A 22,454-nucleotide genomic window follows, 5' to 3' on the forward strand; every position below is an offset into this window, starting at 1 on the left:
TGTCCCAAAAGTGAAAACACAACAAAGTGAAGCAGCCTTTTATTATCATCCAACACAGCCCTGGAATAACCTCGCAGACTATATTACACCAGCCCAAATAGACTACTTTTAAGTCAAAGCTAAAATGTTCCTATTCTACCCACTAGGCATAATAGCTAAAAACTCATCTTATCTTTTAATCTTCATTTTTTTGTCACTTCATCTAGACTGCACTACCTTACTTACTTTACAAATTGTACGTCTCTTACCTTAGCTGTTATTATCCTGTAAAGCACATTGAACTGTCATGGTGTATGAAATGTGCTACAAAAATAAAGTTGCCTTGTCTAGAAAAGTTGTTAAAACGTTTGTAAAACAAAAAAAATAAATAAACTTGAGCAAAAACCATGAAATACATCAATTAATCAATTCTTTAAAGGATTTAGTTTTTCAATACTGGTGAAAATCCAGGGACAGATTACTTAGTAGGTATGAAGTGTTTGATCTTTGAACTCTGAAGATAATCTCATAAAACACCATATTATTTCTGGCAATGACCACAAACACTCAAATCATAAACTTAAAGTATTGAATCACTAACAAATCATTGAAAACTTCTGAAGGTTCAGTTCTGGATTTCACTGAATTAAGATGATCTTCTAATGAAATGAAAATAAAACACATTCGCATTTTTTATTTTTTATTTTCACACAAATATTCAAACTGTGCAAACGAATCAAATGAGTCAGATGAATTTTGTCCACACTGAAAAACTCAGAAGCCACAGAGGAACCCCAATAAACCTAGTAGCAACTGCTGGAACTCTAGTCCTTTCAACTGTTCTGTAATCAGGTCTGAACTATTAATCATGCTACAATCACTTTGGGATGAGGTCACTGGTTTTAATTAATTTTCTTCCTTTGATTGAATTCAGATTTTACTCAGGTCATTTTCAGGTCTGATCATAAATATGAGCTTCAACCACTCGTCTTTCGCTCTCCTCTCATATACATGTCTCACTGATACCTGTCTCACATGGTCAGTACAGCAAAGCTGATTCCTGTAATATTCTGGAACCAACTGCATCAGCTGTTCAAACATTTAAACCTAACCCTCATAAAATGTCGCTCTTTACTAAGTTAGAAAAGGTTACACCACACAAGCTAGTTCTGACATAAAGATGAACTGTTACTGTAACCAGTAACCAACAGGTAGCTGTAATGAACAGGTGGAACTGAAACAAAATCACCTGGAGCATTATCATTAGCCTTTTAATATCTGACCTGCTTGAGGAGTCACAGAAATACTATAAAATGTAGTCTACACATTTAAATGCTGTTTAACATTTGAAATGAGAACATTTAAACTGAAAAAAAATATACCTCTAATTTTAAAATGCTCATTCAAAAACACGACACCAAATGATATTGTTGAAACTGTTAACATTTGTATTTGGTCTGTAATAGTTTGTACTGGGTCCTGTTTCAGATTCTACAGGTCTTTACAAGAAATCGTTTCTACTGGATTTAACTGGTATTTAATGGGTGAAGATTTGAGATCATGAGGATTTTTACTGGTCTGCAGATCCTCTGTGGCTGCAGTGCATTTCCCAGGATGCCTTCGTAAACAGGTAATAAACAGGAAGTAAAGCTTGATGCACAGCATCAGTAATGGGCAGCAACAATTTTCTTGCTACAGCGGCCATTTTGATATCACCATGGTGATGTCATGGTAACACTGATCCATTCACACACACACACACACACACACACACACACACACACACACACACACACACACTAACACACACACAAACAGTTCTGTAGTTTGTCAGACAATCAGAAGAAGACCCACCATGTGGCCTCTGTAAAGTTCACTCTGATTGGTTGCTTCCTGTGTGACTCTTCTATTCTTCCGCTGGCGTCTCTCTCACATAGATGAGCCTCCTGCATTATCCCTGTTCCATCCTTTGCTCTGCTGGACGTGGACAGGTGAGCTCATCTCAGACAAGCAAGGTCAGAGGTCAGAGTGGCAGTACATCACGGGTCAGGAAGATCAGAGGTATCCACGGTAACCTACAGACCAGAAAGGAAAACTGCTTGCAAAACGACTGTGTGGTGATGTAAAGCAGAAGAGCAGGAGCAGCCATTGGAAAAGTAGCGACAGATGTTGTGTATCATCACCTTAATGAAAATGGTGTCGTCTTTGATGTAGCTGCCTGTCTCCAGGACACTCTGGGACACAAAGAGAGGACATCCAGAGGCGATGTTCATCTCAGCTGCAGGACGCCTAAAGCTGCTGCTATTTGGATCAGGCTTGAAGGCATCACCCAAGTGTTTCCGTGATGGACCCTGATCCATCAGCATCAGAGTCACCTAACAGACAGGGAGAAAGACCAATCGACGGTCAAACAAACAGATATGAGAGCGTCATTTTGGCCCCAAAAGAAGAAGAACTAAAGAAGAACTTCCACCTCCTTCAACACAAAAGACTCAAGAATATAGAATGCTTCACTTATGTGATTAGAGTTGCTGCTAATGTGCTACTAATAGCATTTCACTAATCTTATTACATTTAACATTTCACATAATGCATTAGCACCTAAAACACTATTAAGTGTTCAGCAACTATCAGCGACGTCAACCCATGTATTCAACACAGGGGACAGAAACCCTAAAATACTGTATTTATATACAGCTGGTGTCAAGAAGTGTAGCAGCCACCTTGGAAAACAGTTCCAGCTTTCAGCAAACTTGATGCAAATGTGTGTGTGTGTTTCTGTGTGTCTGAAGGCCTGTCCAGAGAGCAGTACACTCTGGTCTGCATGGGTTGCAGAATGCAGATAAATATATTTATTCAGTTCCTGTTCATTAAACATTCACCTCGCACTTACACATTTATAGTCAAAAAATAAACTTGAAGCAGAAATAAAGTCTTTAGGTTGTGTGTCTGTGCAGATTCTCATTCATCCAGCTCATGGTACTTCTAAATACATCCAAAGGTAACTGGACTTGTGGTTATGCCTGTGAGAAACAGCTGACATGCAAACCTGCATGGAGCTGCTGCAGACAGGTGCACACATTAAAATGAGAGCAAATCTCTTGTCTGGCAGAGACAAGTAGGAAAAATAGGTCTGAAAAAGCTTGTCAACAAAATCTGTGTCAAAACCAATCATAAGGTAAGCTAACACTTCCATAGAGAGCAGGTTATGCTAAGGCTACAGTAGTGACAGAGCTAGGGTCATTATAAACCATAATGTACCTATATATAAACATTGTACAAACATTTGGTAGATTATTTCATTGTTGTAACAATGCTTCATGGCAATAAATCTTAGACCGTTGGAAAGCCTGTTCAGTTATTTTTAATGGAGCCACATTTGTCAGGAACATGCATTGGTGGGACGAGCAGCAGAGACAGTTTGTGGTTCTCTGACAAACAGCTCGTTCTGTTATTGACTCTTGTTTGATGGATCGGATGAAGAAACAAGACGTTTTGTCAATTTAACACTTTATTAATGTAACAAACAGGAGCCTCAGCAACGTGTGACGACAGCCCGGGACCCCCTCCTCATGCACCTGTCCAGGTCAGCCAGGTGGTTGTTCTGGTCACTCAGGCACAGACGTGTTCAGTGGGGTGGAGGTCAGGATCCGTCCTCTCCACCCCCAATAACAGAAGTATTTTCTGATTAACCCAGCTCTGTGGGGGCGAGCGTTGTCATCATGGAGGACAGAGTTCGGTCCCAGACTGTGGAGATGTCATCTCATGTCGATATCTCTCTGCACTGAGATCGCTTCAAATCATGACAAGTGAGGAAAGGTCTCCATCTGAGGGTACCAATGGCTCAAAACAAACGTCAAACACAACAGCAAAATAAGACGTTTGCCATTGACGAGGAAGATTTTGAAAATATTTCATGGGCCCAACCCACAAACTGAGCTCTGCTGTTCATCCCACAAATGTGGCTCCATTTGAACGGGAACTAAACAGGCTTTCCAACGGTGTGACATTTATTGCCATAAACATTGTTACAACATGAGATGATCGACCAAACACAAATGTCCTCGATTCTGTGCCGTGCTTATATACACGCAGACAGTAATATTACAAAGTAATATTACTTTCTAATGAAAGGGCAGGGCAGTAGGGCTGCATACTCGCCCCTCATCAGTACATAACCAGTCGGTAAACAACACAGTAACCAGTCAGTTAGGTAGTCACACAGTCAGTACCTTCTGTTTGAAGGGCCACGGCAGCAGGGCGTCGTACTCGCCCTTCATCACCACAAAGAACAGCGATAGGTGTGTCCCCTTGCCCATGCCATCTCCGTTCAGGTAGACACGGGCACACATCTTGTACCCAAAGTACCCGGTATAAAATGGCTGCGAGTAAAGTGACAACGTCTTCGCCGCCACCGCTTCCTGTTTCCGCCTCTTGTAGTCGCGAATCTTCCAGATCAGAGTCCCATTGTAGCTTGCGGTCTCCAGCACCTGGAAACGCAGGTCCATATCAGCCAATCGGATGTCGTGGACACTCAGCATGTCGTCATGTCGATTCATCTGAGTCTCCAGGGATGCTGCATGAGAGGCACACATTTATTACTGACTTATTGATTGATTGATTGAGTTTCCAGATATCTACAGCTACTTCCCAGACTGGGAAGGGATGAGACTGTGTTGTGTTTCATACTCTACACACAGTCCTTGCCTTTCCTTGCTTACATTTCTCATTATTTACAGACACATTTGTTGTCACATACTTTTGAGCCAGGATCTGACACCAGGCCTCTGCAGTAGTCTCCTGACCTCTGGAACTAATCTCAAGACCTCTGAAGCTAGTCTACAGACCACTACAAATGCTCCTTAGTCTCCAGTGTGTGCATTCTGACCCAGAGTATGTGTTGCTGATCCAGTCCCGCTGCGTCCCCCTTGTTCCAAAGCATTCAGTCTTGTCCGGACATTCTCCAGCATTCCTCTAAGGTTCTCCACCTCGTCTCTGAGCACACGGAGAGAACGAAGCTCCAGTTCCACCTCCAGGAGCTTCTCTGAGTGAGAGCTCATAAGTTTCTATACGAAGAGAGGGACATGATTAGCGGTCCAGGGGACGGGCCACGGTGATGAGGCTCACTCACTGAAGTCTATACCCATTGTTAGTATTCCCGCATGTTCATGTTAACATTTCAAATTTTATGCTAATTCATAAAATACAAAAATTGCTGCTGGTGGGTGGGAGCAAAGCTTTCTAGGAAGTGCTGTAATTGTATCTGTATGATCAGAAATACATGGAGTTTACTTTATTGGCTTGGCTTCTTGAACTCAAAGGCTGACTGTGGAGGGGTGTGCATGTACAAACCGGGACTTGTGCAGTTGCTGTAATAATAACACGTCTTTAACACAAGAATAAATCCTACACAGCTAGCAAGGCAGCAGATGTCTATGGATCCTTATTCAAGCAGTCATACTGACTCAAACTGATCTCATGTTGGACTGGTTACACAACTGTCAGTCCTTTGGCGGCTCTACAAATAAAGCTCTGAAACAAGTATAACTTTTCATAATGCATCTGTAATTTACTAATCATTCACAGTTTTAATCCTGTTGGTTATTTTTCTTCACTTTACTTTTTAAAGAAATTTAACCCACTTAGAACTTTCACATATACAAATTATAGTACATAAATACATAAACTCGTCCTCGTAGAATCAGCATATTAGTATCACCTGCATGGTGGCCAGTTTCTGCTCCATCTGTCGGTTCTTCTCTCTCAGCTCATCATTCTGGTTCTCCAGTTCAGACAGACGGTTGCTGAGAGCAGGAAGCACCTTATACCTTTCTAACAGTTCACCTTTGACATCCTCCACCTGTAAAATATATATATACAAAAGATCAGTCACATAAACTAACACTGAACCCTCCACTATGGGTACCTCAGTGTGGTTGCTGCGGTTACCTTGGTTTCTAATGTGGCGTTTCTGTTAGCCATCATTCTGAGGTGTTCAGCTGCAAAGGCAGACTCATGTTGCCTCATGTCCTGATTCAAACCCTGAATGCAAAGAAAGACACACAGTTCATCCATATCAGAGGTGGGTGGTCCACAAAGGCAGAGGAGGCTCCAAATTTCAGCATCACTTAAATCTGAAGTTTGTGGGATGTCTTCTTCAGGGGGAACATAATAATACAACAGCGGCACAGAAATTCCTACCGATGACATTAAAGTCTCTATAGTGACAGCTGTTTATGATTGTTTTAATGCTTAAATTTCCATTGAACATAAAGATAAGCACAACTAGTGCACAATAACGACACTGCAGGTTGGTTTTCTTACCAATTGTTTTTATCACCACCCGCCACTGATATATGGCGAACACTGGTTCATTCACACAGACAAGAAGGAACAGAAGGAATAGAGGAAGACGAGGAGGAGTTACCTTGAAGGTGCAGCCGTAACGGTGGAACTGGCAGTTCACCTGAGCTTTGGGACAATCGTGTTGATGACTGGACAGCTGAAAAACAAAACCGATCAATCAGTATCATCACGACTAACTGCTGCTGTGAAACTCCAGCACAAAGCTGAACTTCATCAGTCCTCTAGTTGTGTGGCAGAAGATGAACTGGATCAGTACCTCACTCCGGGGCAGAGAGGAGAAGGAGCAGTGGTTTGGACATGACACTGGGAACGCTGGACAAACCGTCTCTTTGTGTTTCTGAAAACAGGCAGAACATGGATGTTTATCTTCATCATAACAAAAGCTCAGAATCTGAGATTCAGAACAATGGCTTCACCTGTCCCTAACCCACAAACCACAAGCACTCTAAGAACCACACGAATACTCAAATTCAGTGTAAAATCAAACTGCTTCTCAGAATAAAACTGTCAAGTCTTAGCATACCGTCATACCTTTGGCAGGAGCAGATTTGGTTATTAGCTGATATTAAGAGTAGTAATTCATCCCAATAAGTGCCTTAATGTTAATAAAACTATTACTATGAATTAATGATAACAAGGAACCACCCTGAGATCAGGCACCAATAAGCAAACAGTGGATGGATATATTAATCAGGTGAACAGTGAAGGTTTGAATCCCAGCACTGACCCTTACAACCAGCTGTTACCACAACACATTTCACAGATAATCACAGACGCCTGCACTTTAAATGTACATTAGTGATTACTCACTTCAGTAATACTGATCAACAATCTGTATCTCAAAAAGCAAAAACGAGGCTCTGCGGTCCGTTCCAGGTACAGTATTTCTTATACAGTGATGGAGCTCACAGTGACTGTCTCTGCCCAGACAAAACATCATGTTTCAGATCACTTTGGGAGTGATAACCACGTTTTTCAGTCCGTCCGGTGCGTCCAGCGTTTCTTCGAGCTCAAATGGTGAGGGGGCTGCCGTGGCCTAGAGGTTGGAGAAGCGGCTCGTGACCGGAGGGGGATTCCCCCCACCGGACTGGCAGAGAAACTTGGGTGTGGTGGAGTATCTGCTCCCCCTCCATTACTGGCTGATGTGCCCCTGAGCAAGGCACTTAACCCCCCTATATGCTCCCTGGGCGCATGTGCATGTGTGTGTTTCAAGTTCAGTGATGGCTGAAATGCAGACAATAATTTCCCAGTTTGATGAGGCAGTGCAGATTCAATACGTTTGCTGTGCTGTCTATCGAGAGGGACAGACTTCAACGACATGATAAACCTGTCTGCATGATGTACAGCACTAACAAAGCATAGTGTAGCTGTAACTGATGTGACTGTGTCTTATCTATCTTAGTCCTCAGGCTAGCCAGCAGCTGGTTCTCAGCCCTTTGCAGCTGGTGCTCAGGTCTCTGTATCCTCTGTAGCTGGTCCTCAGATCTCATCAACTAGTCCTCAGGCAATATGATAAATATTATTATGATCATCTTTTCCTTATGGATCAATAATGACATTTATCAAGTGATGTAATTTGATAATGCTCTCAGTCTGAAGAGTATCCTGAAGATGCCTGAAGAATCCTGAGGGTTCATTTGGTAAACTGGACAATATTGTTTATTAGTATAAAAAACAGAACTGTAACATTTAACTATACGACTGTGTGTTGGTTTAGAATATATTTCTGTTAAAAGACTGCAGTGAATAACATCTAAATGTAAATGTTTAACTTAGTTTAACACGCTGTATCTGCCTTAACAGAACAATACAAGTTAGCTTGCTTTGCAACTTTTTAAAATGATGTTGTGGTCGCTGGATGGTACCTTTCCAGGTGATGGTAAAGATTTGTTTTGTTTCCCATCTTGGTTGGCACCAACCAACGATAAACGATCTTTGAATTTCGTCGCTCTGGAGATATTCAAACCTTTTTTGTGTAACAGACGTTGTGTTACCTGTTTTGCCAGTAATTTGGATTTGGATTTGGATTTGTGGATCATGAGGGGGGGTGGCAAGTTATTGTGGGCAGAGTGACCAAACATTATATTTCTGCAGATGTGTTTTCTCCTTGTTCAGCAGGTGTTTGATAAATTGATCATTGTATTTCTCTTCTGCTGCACATCTGGATCATGAGAAGTGTGGTCTGTTTCCTTCCTTCTGCTCTGAAGGTGCTGCTGTCCAGTGTCTTTGTGGGGGAGCTCAGCCTTGCCCTCGGGCCAACAGGCAGAGAGGAAGCATTCTGATTGGCTGTTCTTGCTTTTATTTCTGCTGTGTGATTGGCTGTTATGTCATTATCAAGCACAAATGTGTGAAGTTTGTCATCATTAGAATTTTTTTTGCAATCCCCATACTATCTCCCAGACCTAGTCCCGAGATTTAGGCAACTACTCCCCACAGTCACCCCAGGCGGGTGGCAGTGATGTCATTGGTGATGTAATGAGATACCTGCAGGTCAGTCAGAGGCATCTTGGTCATGCAGAACTCGCAGCTGGTCTCTCTGTGTTTACATTTCCAGCTTAGGTGGTCAGGGATCTCTTTCCTCATCATTCGCTCTTTACATTTACCCAACGGACAGGGAACCTCAAAGAACGGACACACATTCAGGTGGTCCTACAGACAGACAAACAGGCGAGAGACAGACAAAGACTGATTTCTCCTGATATCATAAATCCTGGTTATCATCTTTACATGGATACTTGGGAGTACGTTTCTATAACGCTGGTTAAAATGTTAATATGTAGGATTTAAATTGGTCAGAGGGTGTGAACATGTTGTTTCTCTCACAGGTATCTGCTGCAGACTCATCTGTTCCTCACAGCCGTTAGATTCACTGCGACAGTAAACCTTCAGTGCCATGATCTCCCGATGGCAGCAAACGTCTCTGAAGATCTGCAACACAAACGCAGGAGGTTCAGTAACTGATCAAAGTCAGCTGATAATTAATGACAAATTGATCTCTGTTTTGATGTCACTTCCTGCCCACCTTATCTTTGAACAGAGGCTCCATGTCAGCTGGACATACTGGGTTTGGACGGCTGCAGGAGGAGAGAGTGCATAAAGTTACTGATTCAACTGAAGACCTGCAGGTCAGAGCATGAACTGCAGTCACCACCTGTCACATTATATTACATTCATTCAGCAGATGCTTTTGTCCAAAGGAACTTACATTAAGTGCATTCTGACCTCTGAGGAGCAAGAGCTCGATACGATGCAAAACTGGGAGTGTATCTCTTTCAAACACAGTAGAAGTGGTTGGTTTAAAATGGAACATGAGAAAGTGCTACCAAAGCTTTTATCTTGCAGTAAGGGATCACAGCTCTAGTACCAGACCTTTAGCTATATTCAGTTCATACAGCATAAGAGGAAGATCATCAGCACCAGGTTGGTGCTTCAGGCTACAATTAGCTTTAGCTCTAGCTGTGTAGATCCTGGTTATACAAAAAGTACATAAGTAAATGAAAAAAGTAGTCTATGCTTAAATAGGTGGTGCGCCTTGCAGAATAGAAAGTGTCTCCTCCTAATAATAACTTTATTTGTATAGAACTTTTCATACAAAGTGCTTTACAATCAAAGATAAAGAAAATAAAGAAGAACCCGCCCACACACTCCTCACACAATCAACACTTCCATTACTTCTTGATGAACTAAGTACTGAGGAAACGCCGTCTTGAATTAAAAAGAAATCCTGACAACCACAGATCAGTCAGTCCCAGTTGTTAAGTGCCTCCTTTATAAGCTTGTCAGTATGGTTCCTTTTCCTCTTGGTTCTCATTCTAAGTCATAATTGTCTCCTGTGCAAATAAAATGTTTCTGATGCAATCAAATTAAACACCTTTCTAAAAAAAAGATACATAGTGTCACGTCTTCTTGATCTATTTTGGCCTTTATCAGAACAAATCTCCCCTCTTTGTCACTTATTTCAGATATAATTTCAAGCCCAATCAATACGGCAGCTCCCATTCTCTGACCATTTTGATAAGATGACAAATAAGTGTCCTAAAGCCAATCTCAGTGTTAGAGAGATGAGTTTCCAGCCAAATGCTACATCAATACTCTCCATACAGGGTTTAATGCTGTTAGTGTATTCCAGCACTGTGGAAGGTGCATCTTCGGATCCAGATTTAAAAAATAAAGAATAAATCTTGTATGTGTGCGTGTATTTATAAAAAATGAATAGAAAAATAAATGAATCCATCATCGTCATAGCGAGATGAAAAGTAAACCGTTCACTCATCCCCTGCTGTAGCTCCTGGCTCAGACCTACGCTACTCCCTTTACTTCTTCTGGATCTGCCACTGGACCCAGTCCTCATCTCTGCTGTGCTGGGTCTTTCTTTCCATATGCCCTTGCCCTTGGACCCTCTCAGGTCATTGCCCCTTGTTGCACAGGACAGTACAGGTTTCTGGTTAGTGGAGGAAGGACGCATCTCTCGTTCTCCTTCAGTACCTTCTTAATTGGTATATACTTTAACTGAGTACTGAAGGAACCAAATCACCATGAAGTGTGGTGGGGCACTCACAGGTGGTTTTGGTGGTAGGACACTGTGGCAGTGCTTTGTCCCCAGGCCATTGGAACCCTGGTCCATGGCAAAATCGTCTCCCACTTCCGCCTTTATTGGGTTTTCAACAAATGCCACTGCCGATGTGCCCTCAGCATCCTCTGTAAAGCCATATATCCTGATGTTGTTGCCCCGGGAGCACCTCTCCAGAAGTATTTTCCAGTTTATTTTCGCTGTTAATTTGGCCATTTGTTTCTTGATATCATCTTGAAAACTCGTACAGGAAACAGCCTGAACTGCCGCCATCCCAGCGGTCATGGCTTCACTCACAATACTGTGAATTACGTCCAAAGAGGCCTTTTTTCTTGTCCTGCAGGACTTTTGCCAGCCCAACTTCTTTCTCAATTTCTCATTTGGCATTGTTTAGGAACCCATAACTTCCTTTTTTATTTTTGTCCCTGTTCATTCTTATGTTGATCTATATCAGTTTTAGAATGAATAATTCCCTTGAATTAGGGAAAAATTTAACGCTGATACCAGAGCTCCGTCATTAACCTGCCATGCCGTACAGTGTGCCATCAGAACCCTCATGCGTTTATAATCCTTCCTGTCTGGCTGGATCTGCTCTGTGCAGATTGACATGTTGTCCTTCAAAGACAGACTTGGCACGTATCCTCCACAGAGCAGAGCGTAGATACGTTTCTGGGACACTTCTGAAACACACATGGCAGCAATCAGCTCCTTCATATGTGTCGTGGACGGAATATAGTTGTCATGTGCCGGTCGAAATCAGGGGCCTGCTTTAAACCAGATTGGTGGGTTCTAGAAGGTTGTTCTGTAAAAGGACGGCTGCTACTGCTAACTACTATACCTGTTCTAACATTGCAGGTACATACTGTACACATGTCCAGTTGGTTTATTTGCTGCCTGTGTTTACCTGCACTGGTGAACACCCTAACCCTGCATGAACAGGTGACTACTCAGTAAGACTTCAGACCAAAAATACTTTCAGCTGAGAGGTGACATAGCCCACTTCCTGTCTACCTCTTTCTCTCTCTCTCTACTTCTCTCAAACATTATCTCACTGTCTCTTTAATAGCCTCACCTGAGGATGTCGTTGATGCAGCTCTGACAGAAGCGGTGTCCACACTCAGTTTGGCGTGGCTGACACAGGACCAGCCTGCAGGCCTCACAGCAGTATTTGGCTTCTGGAGTTTCTACAAAGTGATCTCTGAATCCTCCGTGAAGAGGCAGGAAACCTGCAGGGACACCTGAACACAGAGGCGCACCTGAGTTCAGTCAACCTGAGCACAGACTTTCTATTTGTAGAAAGAAGTTAAGGGTTTTCACATTCACTTCAATGGGTTCTTAGATTGAGCACAGCAGCATCTAGTGGATGTTTGAGGAACAGCAGTGAGACACACTCCGCTATGGGGGCTGCCGAGTGGACAGTGCAGGGCTAGAACCACCTGGTGACTGAAGCGTTGAAATGCCTACCTTGTGAAGTGGTGGGGTCACTGGGAGGCCAGGGATTGGATGGGCGGTGTGAGGGAACTGTGATGGTTGGGGCCACTGAGAGGGGCGTGGCCATTGAGGGCGCCACTTGCTGGAGGGGAATCTGCACCTCCCTCCCGTCAGCACTCCTCCCCGCTGACATGACCTGAGGTGGGAGGAGGAGGAGGAGGAAGTTTATGAGTTAATGGGATAAACAGCGAAACAACTAACAAACTTATGTTCAGACATAAAAACAATGTTCCACAATAAACTGACACCAAAACTCTCATCTGATTGATTCTGGGTTTGATATTTGGTCCCAGTCTGCACATGCTCAGTAGAGGCCAGCAGATGGGAACAGTCTATGTTTCAGACTGGCTAGATAACATGTTAAACAATCATTTAATTAGAAATCAGAAAACACTCTGACACTGACACTTTTAGAGCTTCTTTCAGCACCGCCCCTTCAACTGACACTTCAACTCCTCATTTATACTTAAACTGACATGTGATCTCTTCTGAGTGTCTTCAGCTGACTCTGTTCAGCACTTCAGCTGCAGATATTAAACCCATACACACAGAAATGTTCAAATTCATCAAAACTGAGTCACTTGAAATGTGTTGAGGTGTCATTTGATATATAACAAATGAAAGGAGTTGACATGCTGACATGGTATTTCAGGCAGTTGCTATGGTGATGTCAGTGTTCAGCAACACATACACTCACTAAAAAATCTAAAAGTGTGAAAAAAGCATCAAGCTGAAACAGATATTTGAAAAAACAAAATATAATAGATAAAAGATAAGCTATTCAGTCTGGAGCTTCATTTAAAAATAAAAGACACCTGAAGTTAAAGTTTAATGTTAAATGGGTTGTTTAAAATTTACCTTCATTCATTATGTTATATACAGTTGAACTTAAAAATGATGAAAGACAAGAAAACTGTGAAAAGAGAAACAAACAAGTACATGAACATGAAAGTCTGAAAGTATTTGACCTTTACACTGACCACAGAATCAGCTGTTGTACATACACACACACACCCCAAACAGAAACACACCACTTCCTGTCCTGGTTCAGCTGTGGGGATGCTGGGGGCTTTTCCATTGACTGCATCATTAACATACACTGTGACATCATCACAGACTGAAAAACTGTTCCTGAACAAATTTCAAAATAAAAGACCTGAATGATTCGCTGAATATCAAATGTCAGCAATATATCAAGAAAATTGGAGATATTGGAAAAATCTTGCGATATTTGAAAATGAGAAGTAGTTTGACAGTTAGCAGAGGAGAACAATACGGTTCAACTGTACTACAAACTACCACAAACAATAATAAATAGTCTCCAGCATTGAGGTACGACATAACTGCAAACACAATATCAAGAAACTGTGAAACTTTTGACTAGTTTGACAAACATACTGTAGCTCAGACATAAATAAAAGAACCTGGTTAACACAGTAACTAAATCAACGTGATTTACAAGAGAAGAAGGAGGAAACTTTACAAATGGTGAGACTTCCATCCATTATATAACTGAATGTATTTACTACAGAGTCCTGCTGGACATATAAAAGAGAGGAATGCCCCTTTAGTCATGTAATCTGTCCTTTAGTTGGGTCATGCTGGGAAGAGGTGAGTAAAAGTACGCAAAGGTGACAGACTGAGTGAAATCGTGACTGAGCTGTCGGAGCAGCAGTTTGTTCACAGAAACAGAAACTAACAGAAAGGGTTTCAGTTCGCAGCAGCAGAGGGGATTTCCTTCAACACACAACAGCTGAAGAGAAACTGTGGAAAGTTCAGGTAAAAAAAAATCTTCAGTTACTTTCAAAGGCTTGGATTTGAGTTTAGTAGGACTCTACAACCAGCAGGGGGCGTCACAACAAAGAGCTGTGAAATCAAATGGAGAGTTTGTCCACATTAAGATTAAACTGAAATGATTGAACTCATCTTTGTTGCTCAGTTTCAGACTAAAACTGAGCTTAGTTAAGGCTTTAACTCCTGTTTCTGTCTCCTGTCTGTCTCCCTCCTCACCTGTCTGTCTTCATGTTCATATGCTGTGGACAGACGTCTCTACTGAGACACCTGCTGACTTGGTGAAAACTGTTGAAAAAGTTATGGTTGAATGTCGACATACGGTATTCTCAGTCTCTGCTCAAACCCTGAACCACTCACCACACACACACACACTGATGGTGTGTTCAGGTGCTCCTTGTCTTGAAGCTGTAAGTACTCAGTACAGCTGCCAGATCTGTCAACTCTCCTGTTTTCTTCCCCACTAAATATTTTCCTGTATTTTTCATCTTTCTTTTAAAAAAGTTGGCTGTAACGTGTTTGTTACATGTCTGTGGAAAATCACACATCATCACAGACACATTTAGTGATGAGGAGCCATTCACTCACATGGCACCCAACAATAGAAGAAGAAAAAAAAAGAATAAGCAGGTATGAGGGAGATGAAGTCACATTGGAGGAGGCTTACCTGTAATTACTGAATAGCAGCATCAGTCATGCTTTTTGTAAAATATGCAACATGGACTTTGTGAATCACACAAAAAGGGAAAAACAACAAATCTGCCAAACAAATGTTCAACCAAGAGGCAAACATGCTCTACCAATGGCTGTCTTTACACTGTCTCCATCCATTTTCATGATCACTCTCCTTTATTAACTGTCTCACTGCCAGCAGCCTCTCTCAACATAACACATGAACTGCTGAATCTGCCCTTTTGTGTTTCCATATGATGCAGGGACGTTCACAGCATTTCACTTTCAGTCCGGTGTCTGGTTCTGACAGACGTTAGTCACCTCATCAGGAACTTGCGGACCCAGTCCTTGTTGCTCTGATATTTTAAAGCAGCCGGTTGCCTCCTGGTGATTTTAGGCTTCGCCGTGTGTCCCCTTGTCTAAATGTAAGAGATATTTGGACAGTGGAAACGGTGGTGGGACGACCCAGGGAGCTGGAAAATTTCCCTTATTTTCAAAGTGCTGATGCTGACAGGTAAACAGAACTCAGCTGAGGAACTGCAGATAATTAATAATCAAAAACAAAGACAAAAATGTAGGATGATACAAATAGATTTGGAGATTAATGCACACAAAAACAGTCAGCGCTGCCACAAAAAAGTTGAATCAGGTCAGTTGAATAAGATAATAAACGACGGGTAGCTAAGATAACAAAACAGATAATAAATCAATGAGAAAAATAAATGGAATTGTGTAAATATGGGGGATTTTTGCCTTAACACAGGATAAGTACGGTGGTCATCCAAGAGAAGTTGGATGACCACCGTACTTGAACCGAGAACGAGAGTGCCGTTAGTAAAAACTAGCCAACCTCCGCTCACACTGTGACCAGCTGAACTGGATGTTTTGCCTATGAATAATAACAAAATGAAGAAATTAAGTCGCCCTGACGGGGGCTTTCTAATCTGATTGTTGTGAGACAAGCAATCAGGATGAAATTATCATAAAGAGCACGAGAAGCGACGGTGAAGAGGTCACTGTACTAAACTCTAACTAAAACAGTGCTGATAACCATTGAAGCAGCGATGGCTTAAAGCTGTGCAGAAACAACTGGACTCATGTTGAGAAGAGAAGCTCAATAACCTTCTGCAATACAAACACAAAGAGGACAAGCTGGAACAGTACAGCTAGAAGGACTTGTCAAAATCAATGTCATGACAAAGAGTGAGGACCGCTGACAGAGACTTGGTGCAGCTGCTAGTTTGGAAGTAAAGAAGTAGTATATTTCAACAGCTCAGCAACTGGTAGGTCCATGGAAGCAGGGTAGAACGGTCCAGTGATAGTTCATAAGAAGAAAGAAGGCTGACTTGATGATGAACAACACAGAAGATAAAGGAAAACAATGTGTACACAAAAGTATTCATCTGTGATGACCTTAAAAAGCTGAGGTATAAACTTTAAATATGCTGAGAAGAAACGTGAATACATATTCATCACAGATGGCAAAGTTATTTTCAGAAGGAGAGTAAATTCATCATCATCAACAACCTAGATGACTTCTTCCTGACTGGATACGCTGAGGTTGTCAACACAGGTTTTGGATTCGACTTATAGGACAGGCCTGGAACACAAACACTGCCGCTGTCATCAGGATCTGTGGATAATTACCCTGAATGTGTTTCAGCCAAATGAAATGAAACAAAGACAACGTTCTATGCTTCAGTGAGACGATAAAGACATACCAGACTCGACTGAAAACTGTAATCAAGTGTTTATCAAGAATCAACAAACTGAACTGTCACAACTGCACTAATGAAAAGTTCATAATACTAAAATAAAGTAATGCTGTTGGGGATAAATGGTTTTAGTCCATAGTCCATAGTGGTTTTTATGCAAGTGTGCAAAACAAAAGAAACATACTGAACTATAAGATACTGGGTGCTCCTGCCAATGGTATTAGTATTATAGTATTAGTATAGTATTGTTATATTAGTATTGGAAACACATGCTATCCTTCACCTTTCTGCTTTTACCAACTATCTTCTCATCTGTGGGGACATGAATGGACATGGATGAGCATACTGGATCAAAATACTGGAACTGGCTCAAATACCAATGAGGAGAAAGTAAAAACAGTATCTATGGTACTTCTGTGTTAGATGTGGGAAGATCAGATGCATCATCACAGACGCATCATCACAGACGCATCAACACAGACGCATCATCATATCATCACAGACGCATCATCACAGACGCATCATCATATCATCACAGACGCATCATCACAGACGCATCAACACAGACGCATCATCATATCATCACAGACGCATCATCACAGACGCATCAACACAGACGCATCATCATATCATCACAGACGCATCATCACAGACGCATCATCACAGACGCATCATCATATCATCACAGACGCATCATCACAGACACATCAACACAGACGCATCAACACAGACGCATCATCATATCATCACAGACGCATCAACACAGACGCATCAACACAGACGCATCATCATATCATCACAGACGCATCATCACAGACGCATCAACACAGACGCATCAACACAGACGCATCATCATATCATCACAGACACATCAACAGACGCATCAACACAGACGCATCAACACAGACGCATCATCATATCATCACAGACGCATCATCACAGACGCATCAACACAGACGCATCAACACAGACGCATCATCATATCATCACAGACACATCAACACAGACGCATCAACACAGACGCATCAACACAGACGCATCATCATATCATCACAGACGCATCATCACAGACGCATCAACACAGACGCATCATCATATCATCACAGACACATCATCACAGACGCATCAACACAGACGCATCATCACAGACGCATCAACACAGACGCATCATCACAGACGCATCAACACAGACGCATCAACACACAGACGCATCAACGCTCAGATGCATCATCACATACGCATCATCACAGACGCATCAACACAGACGCATCAACACACAGACGCATCATCACATACGCATCAACACAGACGCATCATCACAGACGCATCAACACAGACGCATCAACACACAGACGCATCAACGCTCAGATGCATCATCACATACGCATCAACATACAGACGCATAATCACAGACGCATCAACATACAGACGCATCAACACACAGACGCATCATCACAGACGCATAAACACATCAACGCTCAGACGCATCAACATACAGACACATCAACGCTCAGACGCATCATCACAGACACATCAATGCACAGATACATCAACATACAGTGGCATCAAGGCAGACGCATAAACACATCGACACACAGACGCAGTAACATACAGACGCAGTAACACACAGACGCAGTAACACACAGATGCAGTGAAATACAGACGCAGTAACACACAGACGCAGTAACACACAGACGCAGTAACACACAACGCAGTAACACACAGACGCAGTAACACACAGACGCAGTAACACACAGACGCATCAACACACAGACGCATCAACACACAGACGCATCATCATATCATCACAGACGCATCAACACAGACGCATCAACACACAGACGCATCAACGCTCAGATGCATCATCACATACGCATCATCACATACGCATCAACACAGACGCATCAACACAGACGCATCAACACAGACGCATCATCACAGACGCATCATCATATCACAGACGCATCAACACAGACGCATCAACACAGACGCATCATCATATCATCACAGACGCATCATCACAGACGCATCAACACAGACGCATCATCACAGACGCATCATCATATCATCACATACGCATCATCACATACGCATCAACACAGACGCATCAACACAGACGCATCAACACAGACGCATCATCATATCACAGACGCATCAACACAGACGCATCAACACAGACGCATCATCATATCATCACAGACGCATCATCACAGACGCATCAACACAGACGCATCATCACAGACGCATCATCATATCATCACAGACGCATCAACACAGACGCATCAACACACAGACGCATCATCATATCATCACAGACGCATCAACACAGACGCATCAACACACAGACGCATCAACGCTCAGATGCATCATCACATACGCATCATCACATACGCATCAACACAGACGCATCATCACAGACGCATCATCACATACGCATCAACACAGACGCATCATCACAGACGCATCAACACAGACGCATCAACACACAGACGCATCAACGCTCAGATGCATCATCACATACGCATCATCACAGACGCATCAACACAGACGCATCAACACACAGACGCATCATCACATACGCATCAACACAGACGCATCATCACAGACGCATCAACACAGACGCATCAACACACAGACGCATCAACGCTCAGATGCATCATCACATACGCATCAACATACAGACGCATAATCACAGACGCATCAACATACAGACGCATCAACACACAGACGCATCATCACAGACGCATAAACACATCAACGCTCAGACGCATCAACATACAGACACATCAACGCTCAGACGCATCATCACAGACACATCAATGCACAGATACATCAACATACAGTGGCATCAAGGCAGACGCATAAACACATCGACACACAGACGCAGTAACATACAGACGCAGTAACACACAGACGCAGTAACACACAGATGCAGTGAAATACAGACGCAGTAACACACAGACGCAGTAACACACAGACGCAGTAACACACAACGCAGTAACACACAGACGCAGTAACACACAGACGCAGTAACACACAACGCAGTAACACACAGATGCAGTAACATACAGACGCAGTAACACACAGACGCAGTAACACACAACGCAGTAACACACAGACGCAGTAACACACAGATGCAGTAAAATACAGACGCAGTAACACACAGACGCAGTAACACACAGACGCAGTAACACACAACGCAGTAACACACAGACGCAGTAACATACAGACGCAGTAACACACAGACGCAGTAACACACAGACGCAGTAACACACAGACGCAGTAAAATACAGACGCAGTAACACACAGACGCAGTAAAATACAGACGCAGTAACACACAGACGCAGTAACATACAGACGCAGTAACACACAGACGCAGTAACACACAGACGCAGTAACACAGTTTTTCCAGCTGCTTTAAGGCTGGTGAGAAAAGCTCACTATGCCAAGCGTCACTGCTGCCAATGCCTGCGACCACAGTACTCAGATTACTGTGTTTCGAGGCACGCTGAAAGACGAGTTGAGATCCAACAAATGGTTTCCGGGGAAACAAGCTGAGCTCACTCTTAAGTTTCTTTTACGACAGCATTTAGTTTTATCATTTGACAACTGAGTTTCAGGTGCACATCAGGCAGCTTCTCCTGTACCAGACAGAATTTTCTGATGGTTTAAGACATATCACACAGGTGAACTCTGAAGTATCTCCGTCAACATCTTAACTGTATTTAACTCGAGAAGATCACGGAGACGATTTATTATTATTTATCATTATTATCAATCTGCTGCTCAGCCTCTGTAACGGTGTTCCTCTATAACCAGACCAGAGGGGAAGAACAGCCTGCAACTTTAGTTCCTACTGAAACAGACACTAAGAACTGATCAATCACAACGTTCATTTGATCTCAATTAGCTGGATTTTTGTCCTCTGTACATGTGGATTCTGCGTAAGGTAGTCCAGCTGACACTGGAGTCCAACACTGACAGGAGCTTTTACTTCTACTTGTGATACTTTCAGTGAACAGTACATAATGACTGCCACTAGGGATCACTCAATCAAAACAATGAAAACAAAAGACATAGTTCCACAATGTCATGAAGCTGCGTAGGATCATGGGAATTGTTGTCTTTGTTAAACAACCTCCGGTGAAAATCAATGTGACACTCAGGCAGAAACGAGCTCATTTAAGGAAGCCGCTGAAAGGCAACCAAATGAAACACATCCTCCACTGAATGAAAGGATGATTTCTCTGGGTTTGAAATATGTAACATAGGCCTCGGCACATTTAGACATTTTAATGCAGAAATGTTATATATTATACCTTTAAGAACATTTAGCTAATGACACTTATGTACTTTTACTTTAGTAACATTTTGAATACAGCTCTGATACTTGTGTTGAAGGATCTGTACACAGTTGTATCTAAAGTAAAGGATGTAAATACTTCATCCACCGCTGACTTTGGGACAGAGTGTTTAGTTTAAACACTTGTGCTGACCTGATGTCACACTCACTAATTTTATTACTTTTATTTTTTCATTTTTAAATTCTGATTTTTACATCAACAGAAGAAACTTCAGACTATAAACCTGAAGATTAAAAATGTTTCTATAACTAAAATACAGTGGAAGGTTTAAATAGATAAATATTTAAATAATTCCCAGCTGTTGTGTGTTGCTATTAGTCATTATACTAAAAAGTAAAAAACAAAAGGTCCCCCGAACAGTCCAGAGGATAAAGACACGAAACAACAATGTGCATGTTTCAGATCAGACTGAATAATTCCACCTTAAATCTGGAGTTTACGAGGATATTTAAATTCACTGAATCTTCTTTCACTCTGAATTTGATTATTCAGGTCTGTTCTGTAAGATTTAACAAATGTTTCTGTCAGATTTAACAGATTTAATCTTGATTTTATTGATTATTCGTTGATCATTTTTCTGATCACTTCGTTATGACTGTTGGTTTGAATCACTGATTTCTGATGTAAACAGACTGATGCTCATGCTAACAGACCGTTAGCTTCTTTAGCTTCTTGGTTCTCTGCTGCTCGCTCAATAAAGATCATATTAGTTTAAACGCGCGCGCACACACAGGGCGCGCGCACACGGCTAGCTGTAGCATCTGTTACAGAAAGCTAACACACACACACACACACACACACAGCTAACATGTTCATGCTTCTACCTCCTTCTGTCAGCTTCTACTGAGGTTCTCCTGAGGTTCTCCTCAGGTTCTCCTCAGGTTCTGCTGTCTCCGGGACTCACATGAATCTCCTTCGCAGGCCACAGCTCAGCTCAGCAGTTCCTCGGCTCGGCGGACTCTCTCCGGGATTCAAACCGTCAACCTGCCGCTGCCGCTGCCGCTGCCTGGGAGCTTCCGGGCCTCAAGCGGACTCCTCATGGTCCGGGTTCAGGTTCAGGGTTCTGCGGGTTCTGTCGGTCCTCTGTGTGTGTGTGTGTGTGAGTGTGTGTGTGTGTGCCAGAGAGAAGTCACTGGGATCCAGTCGAGATCCAGCGGGGAGGACTGGACTGATCACGCTGGAAACCCCCTCCGCTGCTTCCGCCCAGGAAATCCCCCAGCTGCCCGGAGAGAGAGCCGGCCGCCGGGGGGCGCTGTTTGACGGATGCAGCCCGGAGAGAGCCGGCTGGAATATGTCCTCTGCTCAGAGTTTCAGAGATCTTATTTGACAATAATGAAAATCACGAAATATAAAATATATGAGGATTAAAATATAAATAATGTCCTGGATAAGTGAAAGTACAGTACATATAAATTAGGATTAAATTAATTAAATTAGAAATGAAAACACTGTATTTACTGTCATGGAGGAAGCTTCCTCCATGTCTGTCTCTCAGATCTTTGATTC

General features: G+C 42.5%; 1 protein-coding gene across 1 annotated transcript; it reads right to left on the minus strand.

The window, feature by feature from the left end:
- Positions 1-669: 669 nt before the first annotated feature.
- traf3 (TNF receptor-associated factor 3) lies at positions 670-22,143 on the minus strand. The gene is made up of 14 exons (XM_041953683.1): positions 21,853-22,143; positions 12,380-12,542; positions 11,988-12,153; positions 9,368-9,419; positions 9,169-9,273; positions 8,830-8,994; positions 6,602-6,682; positions 6,407-6,481; positions 5,929-6,021; positions 5,699-5,839; positions 4,868-5,045; positions 4,212-4,555; positions 2,163-2,354; positions 670-2,054 (listed from the first exon to the last, which is right to left on the minus strand). Exons 2-14 carry the CDS (start codon positions 12,537-12,539, stop codon positions 2,019-2,021), a joined length of 1,788 nt encoding a protein of 595 aa, XP_041809617.1. The 5' UTR covers positions 12,540-12,542; positions 21,853-22,143; the 3' UTR covers positions 670-2,018.
- Between the last annotated feature and the right edge of the window lie 311 nt (positions 22,144-22,454).

Source organism: Chelmon rostratus, chromosome 15 (assembly GCF_017976325.1).
Source record: "Chelmon rostratus isolate fCheRos1 chromosome 15, fCheRos1.pri, whole genome shotgun sequence".
NCBI lineage: Eukaryota > Metazoa > Chordata > Actinopteri > Chaetodontiformes > Chaetodontidae > Chelmon > Chelmon rostratus.

Coding starts and splice junctions, on each gene's coding strand:
- traf3 (XM_041953683.1), bottom strand. CDS start 12,539: ATGTCAGCGGGGAGGAGTGCTGACGGGAGGGAGGTGCAGATTCCCCTC. Junction 12,154..12,379: donor TGACCCCACCACTTCACAAG/GTAGGCATTTCA, acceptor CTCTGTGTTCAG/GTGTCCCTGCAGGTTTCCTG. Junction 2,355..4,211: donor CGTGGCCCTTCAAACAGAAG/GTACTGACTGTG, acceptor CCTGTCTGTTAG/GTGACTCTGATGCTGATGGA.